This window comes from Oryzias latipes, chromosome 10 (assembly GCF_053564925.1).
Source record: "Oryzias latipes strain Hd-rR chromosome 10, Olatipes_Hd-rR_3.1".
In the NCBI taxonomy this organism is placed as follows: Eukaryota; Metazoa; Chordata; class Actinopteri; order Beloniformes; family Adrianichthyidae; genus Oryzias; species Oryzias latipes.
Window position 1 is genome coordinate 25738348 of NC_136246.1, and position 19536 is coordinate 25757883.

The 19536-nt window shown below is 39.3% G+C and overlaps 2 protein-coding genes across 3 annotated transcripts; both read left to right on the top strand.

The window, feature by feature from the left end:
- The first annotated feature begins 414 nt into the window (after nucleotides 1–414).
- zc4h2 (zinc finger, C4H2 domain containing) lies at nucleotides 415–10478 on the top strand. The gene is made up of 5 exons (XM_004073433.4): nucleotides 415–620; nucleotides 1173–1344; nucleotides 2057–2229; nucleotides 8412–8574; nucleotides 9832–10478. The coding sequence occupies exons 1-5, from the start codon at nucleotides 568–570 to the stop codon at nucleotides 9943–9945; spliced, it is 675 nt and encodes a 224-aa protein (XP_004073481.1). The 5' UTR covers nucleotides 415–567; the 3' UTR covers nucleotides 9946–10478.
- A 1240-nt stretch (nucleotides 10479–11718) lies between these two features.
- On the top strand, nucleotides 11719–17525 carry LOC101167629 (ankyrin repeat and SOCS box protein 12). Of its 2 annotated transcripts, none has more exons than XM_004073434.5 (4): nucleotides 11719–12697; nucleotides 12835–13152; nucleotides 15883–16411; nucleotides 16493–17525. In XM_004073434.5, the coding sequence occupies exons 2-4, from the start codon at nucleotides 12892–12894 to the stop codon at nucleotides 16627–16629; spliced, it is 927 nt and encodes a 308-aa protein (XP_004073482.1). In that variant the 5' UTR covers nucleotides 11719–12697; nucleotides 12835–12891; the 3' UTR covers nucleotides 16630–17525. The 2 variants fall into 2 exon arrangements, with proteins under 2 accessions (XP_004073482.1, XP_011478706.1); XM_011480404.4 differs by having other exon boundaries at nucleotides 12580–12733.
- The last annotated feature ends 2011 nt before the right edge of the window (nucleotides 17526–19536 follow it).

The window sequence follows — 19536 nt, forward strand, 5'->3', positions numbered from 1 at the left end:
TCAAAGATTGGGTTGACATAGAAATGGAAAAATCAAGATGTTTACATTTTTTTTTACCAATAACTGTAGATTTTGTTTGCTTAAAAATCTCAAGTAATGAAAAAAATAAGGTAATTTACTTCATTTTTTGTTAAATGCTAATCATGCAAATTGTGCATCTATTGCAAATGCATTGGGGTGACAATTGATGGCATTTTCTTTTACCCAATGCTCAATTATTTTCTCTTATGTTTATTTAACTTTTGTATTTAAAAAGAAATAATCAAATTGTACTCATTTCTCAAACAAAATCTTAGAATAGGTTTCTAATTTAACTTAGAATTAACCTTCACACATTGTTGTCCTGTTTGAAGATGGTTACTTCAGCTCACTTGAAGTGTGGGTGCATTCTTGCACGTGCTCCATCATGTTGCCACGGTTTCACTTTAAGGGAGCGCGCGCGGAGGCGCGCTCTTGCTGCTATTGTTTCTTTTTTTCGCTCTCCCCCCCTCTTCAGTTTGTAGACCACCGCGGCCTTGTGGGGGAGCAGCGCTGCCCAGTTTGTTTGACGACAAGGCTGCTGAAATCATGGCGGACGAACAAGAAATAATGTGTAAATTGGAGAACATCTTGGAAATACGGTAAATCTCAGACTCCTGCTCGCTGGTGGCTAACGTTAGTTTAGCTAACGTCGTCAGCCATCGAGAAGCTTTTGTGACTGACCTCGCTAATATTAGCCTTCCTGCTAGTAATTAAAATGCTTCTGCTGCTTTCGTTTTACCCAAACGTCTCTATGAGTGACTGGGTTGGCGGGCTTGTGGGATGAATACACACAAGGTGTAATTTAAGCGCATATTTGGATGATGCATCAACAATCCAGATGTGCGACAACAAATGCCAGATGTGGGCTGCTGCGCAGAGCTAGCTGTTAAGCTGGTATTAGCTTATTAAGCCAAGTTGTCTGCACTTAATCAAATGTGATTTCTGCAAAACGATTCATTCTCTAATACTTATAATAAATGCATAATACCAGAGATGAGTTAAAAATAATTGTATGAATTATAACTGCGTGTAAAGAAATGGTTTTTGTGTTGTTTTGGGTGTAATATATGTCTTTTTGACACGTCATTGTGGCAAGTGACGGAAACAACACCAGTACAGCTGTTGACTATTGTCTTCACCGCTTACTAAAGAAATAAGACGATCCAGATGCAGAAGATCAAGTCTCGTTTGAAGATGGAGTTTGAAGCTCTGGAGTCTGAGGAGAAGCATCTGAAAGAGTACAAACAAGAAATGGATCTCCTTCTACAAGAGAAAATGGCTCATGTTGAGGAGCTGCGCCTCATTCATGCTGATATAAATGTGGTGAGTTGCTACAAAGAACTGACAGTTTGTAATTGATCCAGCGACAAACCATATTTGCTTAAATCTGTGACATTGTTGCTTATTTGGACCATAATAAGAGGATTTCCATCTTGTTTCTGTTGACTCAAACCTTTACAGGAACTGTGGCAACTCAGCTGACCTATAAGTGCAGGTGTACAAGAAGTGAGATAGTAAACTAAAATTAGCACACTTCATGAGTTTTAGTTCTTTTTCTTTGTTTCATTTTTTTAAAAGATACAAACTTTGAAGGAGAACAAACAAAGATAAGCAAAAAACAAGAAAGACAAGCAACAGTTAGAAAAACAAATCTTATAAATTCTGAACTTTCTGTAATTCTTGTCCGAGTTCAAATATTTTCTAAATATTGTTAAAAATATACAATGAACAGCTATTTACACATAATAATAAATACAGAGGTATAAAAGGAGAAGAAAAAAAGCATGACAACTGATTGGTAGTCGTCTTTCTTTAACATACACAGTTCAATTCCTGGAACTTTTCATTATTAAGTTGTGAGTCGTGATTATATTATTTTAATTAATCTTTGAATATTATTTATTAACCAGGTGTTACTATAAAAGGAGTTTGAAGGAAAGCTTTTTGTTGCATTTCAATTTATGTTGGAGATAAATGACTAACTTTTCCGGTTAAATGTTCACCTCATGAAATACATGACACTGTCTCCTTTCAGATGGAGAGCACCATCAAGCAGTCAGAGAACGACCTGAATAAGTTGCTAGAAACGACTCGCCGTCTTCATGACGAGTACAAACCGTTGAAGGAGCATGTGGACGCCCTCAGGATGACTTTAGGACTACACAGACTCCCTAACCTGAATGAAGAGGAGGAAAAGCTCTCCTTGGAGTCAGTATATGCATACACAAACATATATATTTCTTTTTCATATATAACCAAATCACTTTGGTTGAAATGTTCATTTGGCCAAGTGGATGATAACTCTTTATATACATCCTTTTAACCTGCTTGCTTAGAAGTTGTGATGAATGTAATTTTATTGGACGTTTAACCCAAACCACCTGCATCTGTCACTAATAGCTATCCATCTCAATGTCAAATCTGAAGAAAGAATTACACTTTTGAAAGCTTTTTAGTAAAGATTGTCTGTTTTTCTAGTGTTATCCTGCTGCCTAAAGTTCAAAAAACAGTAATATAGATTCATATGAATGAAATTCATGAAAGGGTTAATACTTATTAAAAGTTTAAACATTTAAAAGCCAACCTTTCTAGAATGGCACTCTCTTTATGTTCACGAAGACACTCTTGTTTTGACAAAAATTACTTGATATAGCATTTTTCCTGATAAGCATTCAGGTTATATAGTCTTTTAAATTGTAAAATTGACCATTTTTAACCTCAATAACCAATTTCAGGTACTACTCATCTAATTTTAACCATTTATTTAATATTTTTAGCTTAGCTCTGTTGTACGGAAATCAATCTTCAAGATCTGCATTCAAACAATTCCCTTTGTTAATTTGAAAAGCTCAAAAAATGATTGGCAAATATAGCATATGTAAAATATGTCAGTTAATATCACAGATATATGCAATACATTTTTGTTTACATCGAATTTTAAGGGACCAACTATTTTAAAAAGCCTTTTTTTTTTATTATATTGACAGTTATTTGTGTTTACTTAATGCCGTACATTTTTCTGTTTTTTTTTTTACAACTGAAATACAAAATACAGCTTCTAACAGAGTCTTATTGCACGATTAGTTGTTAGTAGTAACTGAAATTAGGATGTGATGCAATGGGGAAGGTGATAGACCAAATAAAGGGGGTTTGACTTGCTTGTCGTCGTTCAGATCGTTATAAAAATACAAATGAAAAATTTTTTTTAGTCAAATCAATGCTAGCAAACAAAGCACCGTAGCTACATCGCTAATTCATGTTCTGAACTATTTGTTGCACAGTGACATAATCATCGGCATACATTTGAACAAAGTTAGTGAAAGTCAGAGTACATTTGATTAAGTATCAGCTAACTCTCATTCAACAGTTTGCAGTTTAAATAACGGCACTTGAGGAAGTTTTGGATTTTGTTCAACCTAAAGGGACCTTAAACTTTCAACGAGGTTTATCACTTTTTCATGACCTGTCTCTTCTTTTTCCCCTGGCCGCTTTTTGTTGTGTTTTTCACTTTTACAACCTGTGCCATCAAAAAAACGAAACTTTGTTTTTTAACCTAAACGCGATGGCAGTGTAGAAGGTTTTATGACACTAATTCTGACTATTTTAAGGTTTATTTAAAGGATAACTTGAACCAATTAAACAAGGCTTTAAGGCAAAAATAAATAAATAATCCAAACTGTAATGAAACTGGCTTCAAATGAATTTTGAAACATTCTATTTCTTATCAAAACATAGACATTTGAATAGAGTTTTTTACTAGTCTCTTTCCATAAAATTCATGTGTTCTGCTTTATCTTTCTGGCACAAACACGCCTCAGTGAAAGACCTCTTTGTCTTTGAGCTCGCCTTATCAAAAAACGATAGAAACAATTTCTTTATCATATAGCGAACTTTGGCTGAGCACTTGTTGAGTCATCACTGCATCTCAACCCTATAAATGTGTTCCTCGCTGATTTATGGCCCTTGACTTGATATCAGAATGAGTTTCAGCATTACTCTTGGAATGATTGAAGCATAGAATCGGTGTCAAAATGTGTGACTCATTTGTTTGGCAGGAAAGGTTTAGGAAGTTTTCCAAATCAGAAAAAAAAAAAAAAAAGGTTTTTCATGCAATTAAACGAAATACTTCCCTCTGAAATGAGTTAAATGCAAACAGTTGGAAGCTAAAATGATATTTTTGCTTGATGAGTATAAAGCTGGGAACGTTGAAATTTAATGCCAAAATGAGTTAAAATGATTCAGCGATGTTAAGATGACTCTCGCAGTATCCAAAAGAAATGTACTTGGTGTGAAGAAAGTAATATAGCAAAGTAGTAGAGATTGCAATGGAGAGATGTTTTATTAACTGTGTGCTCATGGAGACCAGGGTCTCACAAAGAAAGCTGTTAAATGAAATGACCACTGCGAGCCATAGGGACCAGGAATTTCCGACTAATAGAAATGTATTGCATCACATGTCAAGATCATATTGCTCAAATGTCAAGTGCAAATGATAGATCCCTGCCCTTTCCTCTCCACGGTGTAAGTTATTTTTTTTTGTGCAGACATCAAGGTCGAACGTGTCCTTTGAAATATGACATGGGGCAGTTGTGAGGCAGTTCATGTTGTATGTTGAAGAGGTGCAAATACCTTTTTTATAATCATTGCACTAGCCACGGAGCATTTGTCATTTTTTAGTGGTTAATCGTAAAACTGTCCTGTGTGGCTTAGCGTGGTGCCATTTTTACTGCAAAACGAACGCGTGTCGTTAAAGGTCAATGTCAAAAAGTCTGACGGTGAGAGCAGGAAGCGGATCAGTTGGCCCCACTTTGGTTTGTAAATTAGTTGAGGACAGCAGTCAGATTAAAGGGCTCAAATTTGGCCCATTGTGATGCATTGTGTTTGATTTGAGATCAAACTATTGTTGGCTTTGTAACCTGACACATAAACCCGCTCACTGTTTAGTCAGGACGTTTTATTGTCCCATTTAGGAGAAGTTTTGGACAAATGTGTGTGTATTTGTAGAGATCGTTTAATTCTTTGTTAAACTGGGATTTTCTAAAAACAAATAGATGAGACGTAGACATTGGCAGCAGTTAGGGCATGTCCAGAAACCACTGACTGTATGTCAGAACTGGACCGAGTGACCCCTCCTCCTTAACATTCCAAACAGGAAGTACCCGCTGGCTCCAAGAAGCCAAAAGCCCCATAGACTTCTATTGAGAACAGCCATTGTGTTGTGAGGTGAACAACAACTCAGTCATTCTATTTGTCAGAGTAACCATTCTTGCTCTGCTGCCTTTATATCATTCATTCATTCATTCATTCATTCATTCATTCATTCATTCATTCATTCATTCATTCATTCATTCATTCATCATCTTCTGCCGTTTATTCCCTTTCGGGGTCACGGGGCTGCCAGAGCCTATCCCGGCCACTTGTGGGCGAAGGCAGGGGACACCCTGGACAGGTCGCCAATCTGTCGCACATTTATAACATGTTTTTTTTTTTTCCAGATACTTTATTTATCCCACAATGGAGAAATTCTTCTCCGCATTTGACCCATCCTCTGGGGGAGCGGTGAGCTGCAGCTGAACCGCGTGCTAATCTTAATTTTTATTTTAAGTTTTTTATTTTTAGTTACAATCAGATGCCCTTAAATAAAGTAGGTGGTGGCTCGTCGCGCCCACAGCGAACATTGCAAACGTTTGATTGACAGATTCCCTCTGAGCCCCCTTTTAGGTGGTAAGGGGGTGGATTACCAACAAGCTCACTCCTGATTGGCGAGAGTGGTTGCCATAGAAAAATTGACTGTCAACGTCTGGCTCCAACATGGCAGCGTCCGTATAGCGAAAAAATGGTGACTGAATTGACTTTGGTTAGTTGGTTAAAGTAAACCATTTCGTCTGGATGACGTCACACTGGCTCTCATACACAGTCAATGCCGGAAAGAATTTCCTATTGAGCTTTTTCCAGAAGAAGCAGAAATAGCTGCGGTTTCATGGACAAAAGTAATCGATTAAACGCCTGAATATAAACGCGTCACGTAAACACACCGTTTGGAATACTCTGACCCGATCAGACTCATTCGGATCAAAATTTTCCATTCATTGAGATAGGTGGGTTATGCCGATTGTTGATCCGATTGTGGTGCATATAAACAGTTTAGTCCGATTGTAGATCACTACTCTGGCTTTTACGTCAAAGTGTGGCGTATGTAAACGTTTGTTATAGTTGGATGAAGTTTTTCTGGGCTCATGTACACAGTTCAACTCTAATCTAATCTTTGATCCGATCAGAGACATTTTGCACATGTGACTGCAGCTACAGACAGTAAATGGAAATCTTTCCTCTGAGGAACTTCTAGTGTTTTGTATTTTAGAAAGAACTTTTGATTTTCTTTCAACAAAGCCACAGATATTCATGCTGATGGACGAGAGGGATTTGCAGAGATGTTCTACAATGCCAGGATCACTGAAAGAAAAAATCAGAGCTTTTTGCGGGAGCATTTGTTTAGCTCTGGATAACTTACAACCTTGGACGGACGGACGAACAGATAGAAACTTTATTAATCTCCCAAAGGAGAAATTCAGGTGTCCGGCAGCACTCACTTTAAAAAAAAAACGGAGTTTAAGAACTCTGGATGGATCTTTTGAAGTCTTATGATCCTAAAGCAGCAAGACAAATCCTGAAAAACAGAAAAGGAAAAATAAGTGGGGTTGCACTAGTAAATACCCAAGCATTTAGCTGTCCACGCCGCCATTTCTTCACCGTTTTATCTTAAATTAAAAAAAACAAAATCTAAATGAAGGACCCCAGTGTGGTTTTTATGGATTTAATCTACCTACAGATGTGAGGAAAAGGTTTTTAAAACCAGACAAATTGGGTGGAGTACAACAAACATCTAGTGGCCACTTGGTGAACTGACTTGGCTCCAGTTGCTTTTGACCTGAAACTTGGACATAAAAATGTAGTTTCTGAGTAATATCAGTTTTATTTTTAAGAATTCACACCAAAAAAAAAAAAACTTTTTCTCCTGTTGTTCAAGCTCTTTAGCCCCCCCCCCCAAATGGAGATGACAAGTAATTCCATTTGAGGTTTTACAAAGTCTTTTGTTTTTCACTAAACCGGAGGTCCATCACTTGAATCTGACAAGTTGAATTCCAGTGCCGGAGGCTGCAGGCTTCAGCAGAGGATGATTGCACAATTTACTCCAGTAAACCACAGCGGATGGTCCCTAGAATACAGATGTGAAGCCTTCCTCAGTGCTCGTCATCCTCACACATCCCTGGAAAGTGTTGGCTGTTTATTTGAACATTTTTACTCTGCTAATCAAGAAGCTGCCACATCTGGACTTGCACGGGTTTATTCCTAATCAACAATGTTCTTCTCTTTAAGAGTCAGAAAGGTTAGCCATTTACTAAAAACTAAAAAGCTGCTTTGCCAGCAATTAGAATTATCCAGCGAATTGTTTTTCATTTTCCCTGTTTTTGAGTCATTTCCTTTAAATGTTAAGGGCTTAATTGTAGGAAGCGGGCTGACCCAGCGTTGCGCTGACCTCTACATGGCTGTTTTCTCGGGTGATAATGTTGCTGACCAGGTGGCAGTCATCTCTCCTTCCCTGCTTCCCGGTACGCCCCTCCATTCTCCGAGTACGAAGATACCAGATACTTTCAAAGCTGCAGCTCATGTTCCGCTGCCGTTTTTCCTAGTTGACAGAACTCATCAGAGATCGTGAGAGATTTATAATGTAGTAAAGGGAGACGTTAACACTATCATTTACATATTTTTTTAGAGTAATTGTGCTTAACAACAATGGGGCCTTGTGTAATTGTAATACAGGCTGTGATGAAGCAGTTTGGGAGAAAATTAAATCACACCTGTGGGCAACATTTGTTAAAGTGATGCATCTGCACAGAAAGGAGCTCGCTACACCTCTTCACAAGCAAAACTATTGAAATATCAGCCTGTTTTTTAAAGAAAACCTGCAAAATCCATATGTGTATATATATGGTAAGGATTAATATTATTGAATCAGGTTTAAAAGTAACACAACATTATTGTAAATACCTAAAGTTCTGCTTCATGATCCGTTTTCTTTCAGGAGAAACTAGAGTATAATGAAAATGGATATCTCCCCCCCATTCCTTTTTTTTGAAAATGAGCCAGGCAGGCATAAAGTCCAAGGCCACATTTTTTTCTCAGCCCTCTTCTGCCCACACACATGCATACTGACAAACAACCCTGCAATGACTTGAGTTTCAGTGCAAAGTCCTGCATTAAAAGGAGTTTCCCTTGAGCACATTGTTGTCACTCTGTGCTCACCTCTCGAAACGCAACGCTGACAACGCTGCCAAGTGCTTGGTGAGTCACGAGCACACTTCACCAGGTCTCTCGTTTGCTCTCTGCAGCTACTTTGAGAAGCAGAAGGCGGAGTGGCAGAAGGAGCCACACGAGCCCGCCATCCCAGAATCCCTAGCGGCTGCCGCCGCCGCAGCACAGCAGCTGCAAGTGTCCAGGAAGCAGGACGCCCGACAGACAGCCACCTTCAGACAGCAGCCTCCTCCTATGAAGGTAACTCGCCATCTGGCTGAAAATAGACACAGTGGATGAATCACAAGATCGTTTTAAGACAGAAGTGGAGCCATTAGGAGTTTGACCTAAAATCCCACGTCAAGTTTTAGTCAAATCAAGGACATAATAACCAGAATAGAAGTCAGCTGAGTGTCTGCTTCTGCCAAGAATTTGGATTTCATCTTCTAAAACTGCCAAGTCTGGCAGTAGGTGCTGATTGAGCCTCTTCATGTTAACCATGTGCTGATCAGTTCCCATGTTTTGACATGTTTTTGGATGAGTGCATGCAGCCACATTTGAAGTTTTTCTTACCTCTTTTTTCTTTTCTTCAAAACTCTAAATCTTTTGAAGAAACTCATTGCAGTTTGAGAAACGAGGTTAAAAATGAAATCCCCATAGGTGGCTGAATTTCTTGCAACGCCTCAATGACTCCAGACAATGGACCAGCACGCACACCGCCACGGCCCTCCCTCCCCTCTGTGGTATGGGGTAATCTTAAATGCATCTCTGCATTTCCCCGGGCGGCGGCGTGCCACATTGTACTGTGGAAAGATCCACACAGAAACTCTTAAAATGACCCGGTGAACACTTCATTTATTGTTTGAATCAGCAAATTGTTGAATTTCTATCAAGAAAAGACCCAAAAAATGAGATAAAATTCATGTGAATTTCTCCTCAGAAAATAGTAACCTCCTTAGCTTCTCATGACTTACTTTTAAGATCTTAGATATGTTTTTTTCCAGATTTTAATCTGCTGGAATGTCGTTCACAGAATGGACACAAAAGCAGAAACAAGTTTAGGTCTGTTCCTACCAAGCTCATCCAGTTATGATATTTTTAGGCTCTTAAATAATTTTAGTCAAGGGCATTGGTGTGTTTGTCAGCTTTTTTACTGTCGGCAGCATGGGGATAAAAATAAATCATTCATGTCTTGTCGCTGCTGCATACATGCTGCCCTGCTGTTTCACAGAAACGCAGAAATGAAAACAAGATAATAAAAAAAAAAGTGAAGTTTGAGATGCAAAAGGATCGAAAATCGAACCTGTAACAGTTTGTTACAGGTTGGTGCCTCACAGCCAATGTATTCCTGCCTTGTGGAACAGAAATCTGAAGTTAAGGACAGAGTAGCAAAGACACAGTAACAAAAAGACTTTTAAACTTGATGAAAACATGAAAAAATCATGTCGATCTGACATGAATTCCAATAAACTCAGACGCTGAGTGAAGTTTTCTGCTGTGAACTCGTCTCCTCTCCAGGCTTGCCTGTCCTGCCACCAGCAGATTCATCGTAACGCTCCCATCTGTCCGTTATGCAAGGCCAAGAGCCGCTCTCGCAACCCAAAGAAACCCAAGAGGAAGCCAGATGAGTGAACGCTGCTCCCTGGCACCGTCGGTGGAGTTTAAAGGCACCTGGTGCAGCTTTTTTTCCATCTAAGATCAGCCCCAGTGTTTATTCTACTGACTGAAACTACAGGTCTGTGCTTCAGGACGGTTTTTGGTGTCCACTTTAGTAAATAGTTATTGTTCCAAATTCGTCTGCAGCTGGTAATGTCATTTCGTTGTTTGTGCGTTTTGGATGTGTTTATAAGTAATTGTCTTACAGTAGTTCATTGACGAGTGTTATTGCAATAATACTAAATGGAACTTGTCCAAAAACGGTAATGTTGTTTATTGCCTTAGCTAACTCCTTGTACTTTAACTTTTTTTTTGCAGTGCATGCCTGCTGTTGTGTATTTTTTGTGCCAATATGAAATGTAATGGGTTCAATTGTTGAGACGAGTACAACTAGGAGGTTGTTTTTATGTTTACAGACCAAAAAGGCCACTCATTTTGCATTGAATAGTCTTGTGTTTAATACTGCAAAAAAAGAAAAAAAAGAATAATAAATTGCTGTTTTGTACTAACTGGGCTAACGCGTCTGTTTTTTCTGTATGGAGAACAAAACCTTGAGGGTTGTTCCAGCTCTTTTACGGTGTGCACGTAAACATTGCTTTGCTTGACCTGCACAAATGGGAGGGCCTATCCTGTGTTTGGAGGTAAAGAGGTAGGAATATGTTTGCCTCTGCTGCGTCATTGTAATTTTCACTCTATTAATACTGTGACACGCCGTCATGTCTGCTGCTATCTTCCTGAAAAAGGACAGCGAGGTTTTGATAAATGAGCTCCAGTAGCGTTTTTGTCAGGGTAACCCCTCATTTCATCTGTTGCCAGGGAAACACTATGATCCTTAGTGGTTGCTAAGGCAACCCCGGGTTGCTGTGACCCGCATATCTTCACCAAAGAAGTTCCTCCCAAATCCAGTGAGGGGTATCTGGAGGCTTTAGGAGATTTTTTTTTTTTTTATCAACTGCCCTAACGTGTCAAATCCTGCAACAGAGTGGATCGAATAATTAGTAAGATGGACCACGGTGGGTCTAAAAGTTACTTAAAAAAAAAAGTTTGTGTTTAGTCTGTCCTTCAGAGTTTAAAATTAAAGTTGTGTCTTCTTCCACCTTCAGATAAAAGTTGTCAAGGCCAGCCGTGGCTTTCCCTGCTGCAGACGGGTGGAGCCACTCCCTCTGCAGACTGTCATAATGAAGGGGAGATAACACCAAGTGAATAAATCTGGGCCTCATTGGTCCAGAGTTTTACCTTCAGTTGGCAGGGACTGAGGCTGGACACTTGGATCTTTTCCCGAATAGAGGGAGGATTTGTGGGTATTTTTTTAGTCTGCTCCATCAGAGAGCTGTAAGCCTCCCGCTTTAATCTCAGCCTCTGCTGCAGCTCAGGTTTCACTTTCGCTCCCATATCGCCTTTTCGCCCCTCATAAGATTGTTTCCTTTCTTATCGCCTTTTCGCCCCTCATAAGATTGTTTCCTTTCTTCCCTTTCAAAAGACTGACGAATTGATGAGTAGCTTTAAAGGCCACAACACGTTCGGCCTCAAATAACATCTTTTTATTTAAATTCTGCAGCACAGACACAAGAAGTGAAGTTCTACTTAAAAAACAAAATAGTCAATTTTCTCTCTCAAGTTGTGAAATGTTCGAACAATTTTCAAAACATTCATAATATAGACAGAAGAAATACAATTATTACCAATAGAACACCGATAGAGCGAGGTTATTAAATATTGTTTACTAAAACATGTTTGTGTCCCTCCTTCAAATGTTTACCGGCGCACTTCCTGTCAGCTGTGTACCTCTTCCGCCATCTGGTGGCCAAGCAGGTGAACTTTACCAGTTCATGATGTGGAACGCGTTCTTCATAAATCTGTTCATAAAGCCGGTGTGAAGTTGTCATAATGTTTTCATCTTGTAAATTCACAAACACCTTCTTATGTATGCCTCAAATTTACACAAATACTCAAAAGAGGACCTTAATTAACAAATGTTGAACTTCTTCACAACAAAAATAAAGGTATTGCATTTTAAAACAGCATTATTTTTAAAGTTTATGGCTCTCTTTTTTTTTTTAAGAAAGGGCTTTGGGAAAGAAAACCACATTTCTACACGCACACACAAATGAATAGTAAGTTAAATAAAGCAAGATCTCATATGGAATTGCCAAAAACCTGACAGTCTGCCATCTGGGGAAAGAATCTGGTGTGTTAACCCCCCCTCTCGTCTAAATGTGGGACATTTACAAGACATGGGTGGGTTTGGCAGAGGAGCAGGTGACAGGATTCTCCTCTAAAGCCTGTGACAGTCACCCAGCTGACACTAAAATTGTTCTCTAAGTAGGGGGCGGAAGGTCAAATGACTGCAACAAAATTAAAGAACGACTCTCAAATACGCTTAAATTGAACAGGACACCCGAAAACAGTCCTTTGTTTACTTGAGTATTTTCTTTTTAAACAAGAAAAGTCAAACATTCCAACCACAAACTGAGTATCAGTTCTATCACCTTTCTAATTATAAACCTGAGCCCTGACTCTCCCAGAATGGAAGTCTATCCAGGCCCCCCGTGTGGCCTAAATTTAGCCCCCCACATTCCCCCAGTAAGAAGCCCTGGCCCCCATTGTCAGTTTTCACACACAAACTCAGCATACTCCACTTTGACAAATCGTGGTTGCTGCAGGGACGTCACTCGCTCTCTTCGGAGGACCTCTCTTTCCGCACGTGACCAGTGACAGAGTTTTGAAGGTGAGCCTTCTTTTGAGATTTGCGCAACACATTGAGGTAGGTGTTTTACCACATCAATCCCAGTTTGTCCTGATGCAGCAGGAGATTTGACATCTTCAATTGAAGGTTTCAGCTCCAGCGCTCCTCTGTCGTTACAGATGGAAAGTGTCTGACTTGCCTGGAGTTCCCTCCGAGCTCAGGGTGCAGCTGTCAACATGAGTTTAATGGACATTTCTAAGATCTTCTCCCTGCTGCAGCCAAAGGAGGAGGATGAGGACAAAGAGCAGTGTCAGGCTCTGAGCAGCGCTGTAAGCACAGACAACGTGACTCTGCTGTCTGAGCTTCTCTCTCAGGAGAACTACAGGCGGTACATCAATGCTCCAAGTGGGTGGGGGGTCCCTGTAACCCCCCTGCGCACAGCTGCCGCTCTGGGACACCTGAGGTGTTTGGAGCTGCTGTTGGAGCATGGTGCAGAGGTGAGATATAGGGTTTAAGCTTTTATTTTGAAGCTTTACTTGCTGGGAATGTACAAAAAAATAAAAAAAAAAGCTGCATAATCAGCCTTTGTTCTCTATAAAAAGTTAAAATCTTTATTTGTGGTATTTTTTTCCACTCAATTCTTACCCCCTTGACATAAAAAACAGCTGATATTTTAGCATACCATCTATTTAATCAATGCTGATGACAAGTTGAAGACATTGTCGGCTGTCATCAACATTGTTGTCATTGTTTTAATCATCCATTGTGATAACTTGATAAACAGTCTCTTTAAAAAAGGTTGACAACTATTAACAAATCACTGTAGCTGTGAGTGAATCAGCAGCAGCTATCAGTGCAGATCAGGATCAGGAAAGCTGTTGTCAGCTCATATGTAATTCACAGCAGGTCTCCTCCCCATTAAAAAGGATTTTCAAGTGCAGTGCAAACCGCAAAATTGATCATAAATTTTGATTTTAAGTAATAGGCTGTGAAACTCTTCACCCTGAATGCTGTAAATTACATTTTTTTCTGAAAGTAGCTGACCTCTTGAACTCAGAATGAAGAGACTGCCAAAACAAAAACAAGTGTGCCGCTGGTGGAGAATGATGAGCTGTTCCCTTACTGTCACTTCTCTTTTAAATGCTGCTGCTTTCTCTCAAGGTTGTGTGCACTGAGGCAATGCTGCAGTCACGCAAAGACATGCAGTCTGCAACCTATGGAGGCCCAGAGGCCCAAAATATCAAAAGAAACAAAAAAATTGACTGTTCCAGGCAATCATAAATCCTTAAAGCCTTATCATTTAAAAGAAATCTTGTCAATCCTCTTTAATTAGCTTGAGGAAATCCACAAAAATTGCCATTTAATTTTTGTACGAGATCTAGATAGTATCAATTATATGTTGGGTGATTTGGTACGTTTTTTCTCACAAATATGTAAGCTGAAGATGCAAAAAATATTGACATGAGTGTTCAGGAAAAAAGCTCCTCTTTTCCCCTCTGTCTCAAATTTGATCCACGTATTTTTAACATGGTGTCACTGTATCATATGGAATTAATCATTTTAAAAAAGCATTTTTTGAATACAGAAAGTAGTCATTAAAAAAGAATAACAATAGATGAGTTTTTGTTACCGTAAAGTTTTTAAAATGTGCAAACGTCCTTCAAAAAGCGTTTTGGGATTTCATGGAAGCAGCCATTTTAAAATGAGCAGGATCTACCATCCACTATCTACTGCCTCTAGTGGAATAATATTGAACTACAGGGCAGAAAACATGGACCAAGTGATACAGAATAAGGAAAGTTTGGGTCACGTTAATGAGGTAGGAATCACAGAAATGCATTTATCAAATAAATTCAAATGGTTATATGATGTTAAAGAAACAGATATGGGCAAAAGGATTTAATTAAAAACATGTATTTAGGTTGTGTCTGAATTCCCTTACTATTTAATGAACTAAATAGGACATTCACCATTTTGAGCATCCAAATCAGTGACGTGCGGTCAGGTGAGGCAAGTGAGGCTCGGCCTCACCTGTCATGATCGTAGAAAAAGGTAAATTAAGTAAATATTATTTTCCACTGATCTGTGCTAAATATAGATTTTCAGTCAACTCAACACGTTTTTTACAGTTTCTGAGGTTAAAACCGCCGAATGTGAATGTTGCGATCACGGAGCTAAACTCCAGATGAGGCTCTGAAGCACTGTGCCTCATGTCTGACGGCATATGGAAGCGATTCTGTAGCATAATTAAAAATAAAAGTCAAAACCAGAAATGCTTTTTCATTTTCAAAATGAAGCTGCATTTTTTGACTCAAAATTCAAATGAAAAAGCAATCCTTCAAAATGCTTTTTCATTTTCTACTTCAACACTGCTTATTCTGTCACGTAATTAAAATGATAAAGAAAATGGTATTTGACAAATGTGTGCTGAACACATACATATATATACTTTAATTTGTTTACAGTACATATGAATAATTCATCCGCAAGAAGTGTGTTCTATCTATGTCTATAACAGAAATATTCTCTGTGGGAAAATATTTGCTTGTGTGGATTTTCTAAGCTGTTAGCTGCTGTTGGATGAATGGTGAAATATTCCGTTTTTGTAATTGTAAATCTGACTCCAGAGGAGTCAGTGCCTCACCAGCCATCAACCTCACTGCACATCACTGATCCAAATGTACAATTTTAAAACCTGTTGCCCTGAAAATTTCCCAGAGGTCTCTGCAAAAAGCTCATGTGCATCGATGCTCACTAGCTTGTTGAATATAGACCATAATGCATTGCGTTTAAATGATTGCTCATTAAAAGAAAATGGATGTAAATTTGTTTTTTATAAACTGCTCTAGTTTATATTAAAAAACATGGTGAATTTATAAATAGTCTTTCTAAAATGTTCATACTATTTAGTTTTTTACTGGTAAATTGCTTTCCCGTAAAAAGAAAAAGTAGTGAGCATGTGTCCAAATTGTTATTTGATTTTGGAGTTAAGTTGAAATTTGTGCGTAAAACAAATTGCAGTGGAGCAGCTTATAGCTTAGTGTTTAAGCCTTCAGTTTCATAACTGTTTTTAAAGTCAGATTTTACATGATTTTTTTTTCCTGAAATTTTTCAAAATTATTTGATTTTTTTAAATGTATTTTGCTAAATATATTTTTGCTGTTTATATCACTAATAGTTTAATTACCTGTGTTTGCTTGAATTTTTTATTTTTGCTTTGAATCCAGGTGGATGTTTTGGACGTGAAAGCCCAGACCCCCCTGTTCACTGCTGTCAGCGGCAAACATCTGGACTGCGTGGTTTCCCTCCTGAAAGCCGGAGCCGACCCGAACGGCAGCCAGTACAACAACTGCTCCCCGCTGCTCACCGCAGCGCGGGAGGGCGACGTGGATGTCCTGCGAGAGCTGCTGCGCTTCGGAGCAGATGTAGACGTCAAACCCAAAGTCCCTGAGTGGGCCTCCAATGCCACAACCTGCAGAGGGCCCCTCTACCTGTCAGCTGTTTATGGACACCTGGACTGCTTTAAGCTCCTCCTCCTCCATGGAGCAAACCCCGACTACAACTGCACAGACGAGAAGATGTTGGCGAGGATTAAGCTGCCAAAGACTGTCCTGGAGGTGTGTCTCCGTTACGGCTGCGGGGTGGAGTACATTCAGCTTCTCATCAACTTTGGAGCCAACGTGTACTTGCCCACACTCATCATCGACAAAACAACAAAGCAAAATGAAGCTCTGCTTCTGCTGCTCAAGGAAAGAGGTGAGATCTATTCACACAGCACCACAGAGTCAACATTTCAACTGCAAATGTTTCACCTTTTTTCTCCTGTTTCTGCCCCAGTTTGCCCCAAAACACTGATGTCGCAGACTCGACGGATGATTCGAAGATGCATCTGCTTTGCAAACAAAGAGCCTGCAATTGACAGTTTGGACATTCCTGTGACCATGAAGAACTATTTAAAGCATAACCCCTCCTAACGTGAACCGTGTTCCTGGATGGATCAGCTGGATGGACGGTTTGAGCTGCCTTAAGCTCCAAGCTACACGTGGATGCCCCCAAGAAAAGGCTTTATCCACCTATATGTGAGTGCAGTAATGTCACGGGTTGTACAAAAAAGGGCACTGGAGCTCAGCAGAGAGGAAAGTTAAGATGGCAGCAACAAAACCCTCACAAATACAGGGCTTTTGGGGCTCCAACAGTGTTGCTTCATGTTTATCAACCTTATAAAGCCCGATTAATGGTTGCTGTCTTAAAAAAAAAAAAAATCACAATTATACAATCTTGGTATCACAATCACAAAAAAGGAAAGTATAGTACAGCAAACTGAATTTTTGCTTTAGTCTAGAAGGGCAAACTGATGACCTCATCATTAAAGGACACATGAAAGTCCCCAATATAACAACTCCTACCCGACTTTTACAGCGTGTATAAATTCATGATCGTTCCCCTTACTTTTTGACAAATTCATGGTAGTGTTGCACATTTTTATGAGATCCTGTCAATCTCAGCATTAAAAATATCAACTGGAGTCAGAATATTCATACATTTTTTAAGAGTTGGGACGTTTCTAGTTAAAAATGTCCATCTGAAAGTGGGTTGAAATTACTAAAACGTTAAATGCTGGTGATAGGGTTGGCACCATCACCTAACCATCCAATAGCAAGAAGGTCGTGGTTAAATCCTGGCATGCTCCCTTCGTCCCACAAGGCAAACAAAAACCTAACAAGTAGGTAGAAGGGATATTGTAAGGCACGTGTGTCAAACTCAAGGCCTGCGGGCCAAATGTGGCCCGCCATGTCATTTTAAATAAAATTGTTTAGTATCTCTTTGTTTTATGGTTCTGGAATAAAGGAATTTGCATCAACATTGACAACCATCTGTTTTGATGTTTCCTTTTCCAATTAAGAATCCATTCCATCAGAGTATTTAGTTGACTTCTTTGAACTTGTGACACTGAGATCGTAACACATTCAATTTAACCACATGTGCTGCAATGTCTTCATCCCTTTTAAGGCGCTCCTTCTTCCTCTTCAGATGTTCCTCTTGTTCCTCCAGTTCATGTTTTTCCTTTAGTAGCTTCTGTCTTGCCATTAACGCTGCCAGGTCAGCTTCTGTTTTCAGACATGCAGATGAAGAAGAAGAAGCAACAGACCTTCTCCCAGAAACTGAGGTTTTATTTTCCACGTTTGACACACCGTCATACGGTTTAATGTCGTCTTGCATATCTTCTGTACTGAGCAGTGATGCAGTGATATTTATTTGTGGACCATCCTCTTTTCGATATTGAAGCATTTCTTCACCTTTTACAGCTGGAACTGTTTGAAGCAAATGGAGGGCTTCCACTTTGTTGCACGTCTTCGACCCACTCCGCCATCTTTCAATATCTTCTTTAAATGCATTAGTATATGTCATGATGCTGTCAAACCACTCGTTTTGCTCATCCTCCATGAGTTAAGGCACCAAAACATCATGTGAGGCGATAGCAGTTACACAAAACTGATTTAATTCCTTGAAAAATGATTGGACATGTGAAACATTTTCTTCTGTCTTCATAAGTGATTTAATTTCTGGTATAGTGATTTCATTTTATTAACTGCTATTTTTCGATCATGTTGAAGCTTTTCAATTTTATTTGCCAACGCCTTGGCCGTGGGTTTAATCAGTCTGTTATCACGCTCCATTTTAATCAGTCCTTCAGTCATTCATTTAATTCAATGTTTGTTCATTTCAAAACCTGCAGCATCAGCGTGATTATGGCACATTTCATTCTTTAGCCACCTTTGGATATTGTCTGTGAAGCAAAATAAACTTTATCCAAATAATATCCACATTTGGAACAAGAACAGCGGCAACTTCACCAATTGAGCGCATTCACGCGTCACAGCATTGCGTCACTCTGCAAAAAGTCACTCAGCAACGGAATGTTTTGCGCAGAACTAAACCTCCTTCAGCCACGAGCCAGACGACAGCTCCCAATCTTCAAACTTTTGAACTGCAATCCTTCCTTCCACTGGCACAGCTTCCATGCGCACATCTTACCTGGCTGTAGTTCGCTTGAATGATGATAGCAGCTTCTCCTTAACTGTTTGAAAGCCAGCAACTATCTCCCTTAATCCTCCTTTGTTACTCCAAATCTCAGCTCCGTTGCTTAATCACATAATATCCGTGTTTATTGGCCTTTTTTTTTGTTGACAAAAATGTAGCAACTTCAATTGTTCAAAACCAAACAGTCGCTGAGAGGCTGACGCTGGGTGGGTCCGGGTATTGAATGACGCGCTCAAAAACCATAGAGCATAATAACGAAGTTTGTTTTTTGAAGTTTTAATAATGAAAAATGAAGGTAATTAAATCCACTTGTTATATTGTGATCAAAAAAGAGAAATATAAAGCGGTCAACAAACATTACGGCAACCAACCCAGCCCCCCCCTTACACAGGGAAAAACCACAGGTGAGTTAAAGTAAATTGATGTCACCGCCCACAAACATGTGACCCACCAGCTGATTATATGACCCATAATCAAAAGAAATCTATATTCATTCACCATAAGAAAGACCACACTTAATTCATGGCACCTACACAATATATTTAAGCATTTAGTGACTACAGTTTCATTGGGGAAAATGAGCAAACTCTGGGACTAAATTGTTGACTTTAGATGAGAACTGGACCTAGTTTGTATTCAAAGCAGGAAGTGGTTTCCAAGAAGCTAAAACCCCATGGACTTCTATTGAGAAATAAACAGCTAGTATTTAGCTATTATATTTGTAAGAATAACCATTCTTTCTCTTCTACCTGTTTTTCTCGATAATCCGAATTGCAGTAGTGCAAGTTATAAACTGGCCAATCAGATGCCTGAACAAAAGCATGTGGCACCTGCTGGCC

What these genes read in the sequence shown, in the direction of transcription:
- LOC101167629 (XM_004073434.5), top strand. Translation starts at nt 12,892, where the DNA reads ATGAGTTTAATGGACATTTCTAAGATCTTCTCCCTGCTGCAGCCAAAG. An exon ending in TGTTGGAGCATGGTGCAGAG is followed by an intron (nt 13,153 to 15,882) that starts GTGAGATATAGG and finishes CTTTGAATCCAG; the next exon opens with GTGGATGTTTTGGACGTGAA. An exon ending in TCTGCTGCTCAAGGAAAGAG is followed by an intron (nt 16,412 to 16,492) that starts GTGAGATCTATT and finishes TTTCTGCCCCAG; the next exon opens with TTTGCCCCAAAACACTGATG.
- zc4h2 (XM_004073433.4), top strand. Translation starts at nt 568, where the DNA reads ATGGCGGACGAACAAGAAATAATGTGTAAATTGGAGAACATCTTGGAA. An exon ending in TTCATGCTGATATAAATGTG is followed by an intron (nt 1,345 to 2,056) that starts GTGAGTTGCTAC and finishes GTCTCCTTTCAG; the next exon opens with ATGGAGAGCACCATCAAGCA. An exon ending in AGCAGCCTCCTCCTATGAAG is followed by an intron (nt 8,575 to 9,831) that starts GTAACTCGCCAT and finishes TCTCCTCTCCAG; the next exon opens with GCTTGCCTGTCCTGCCACCA.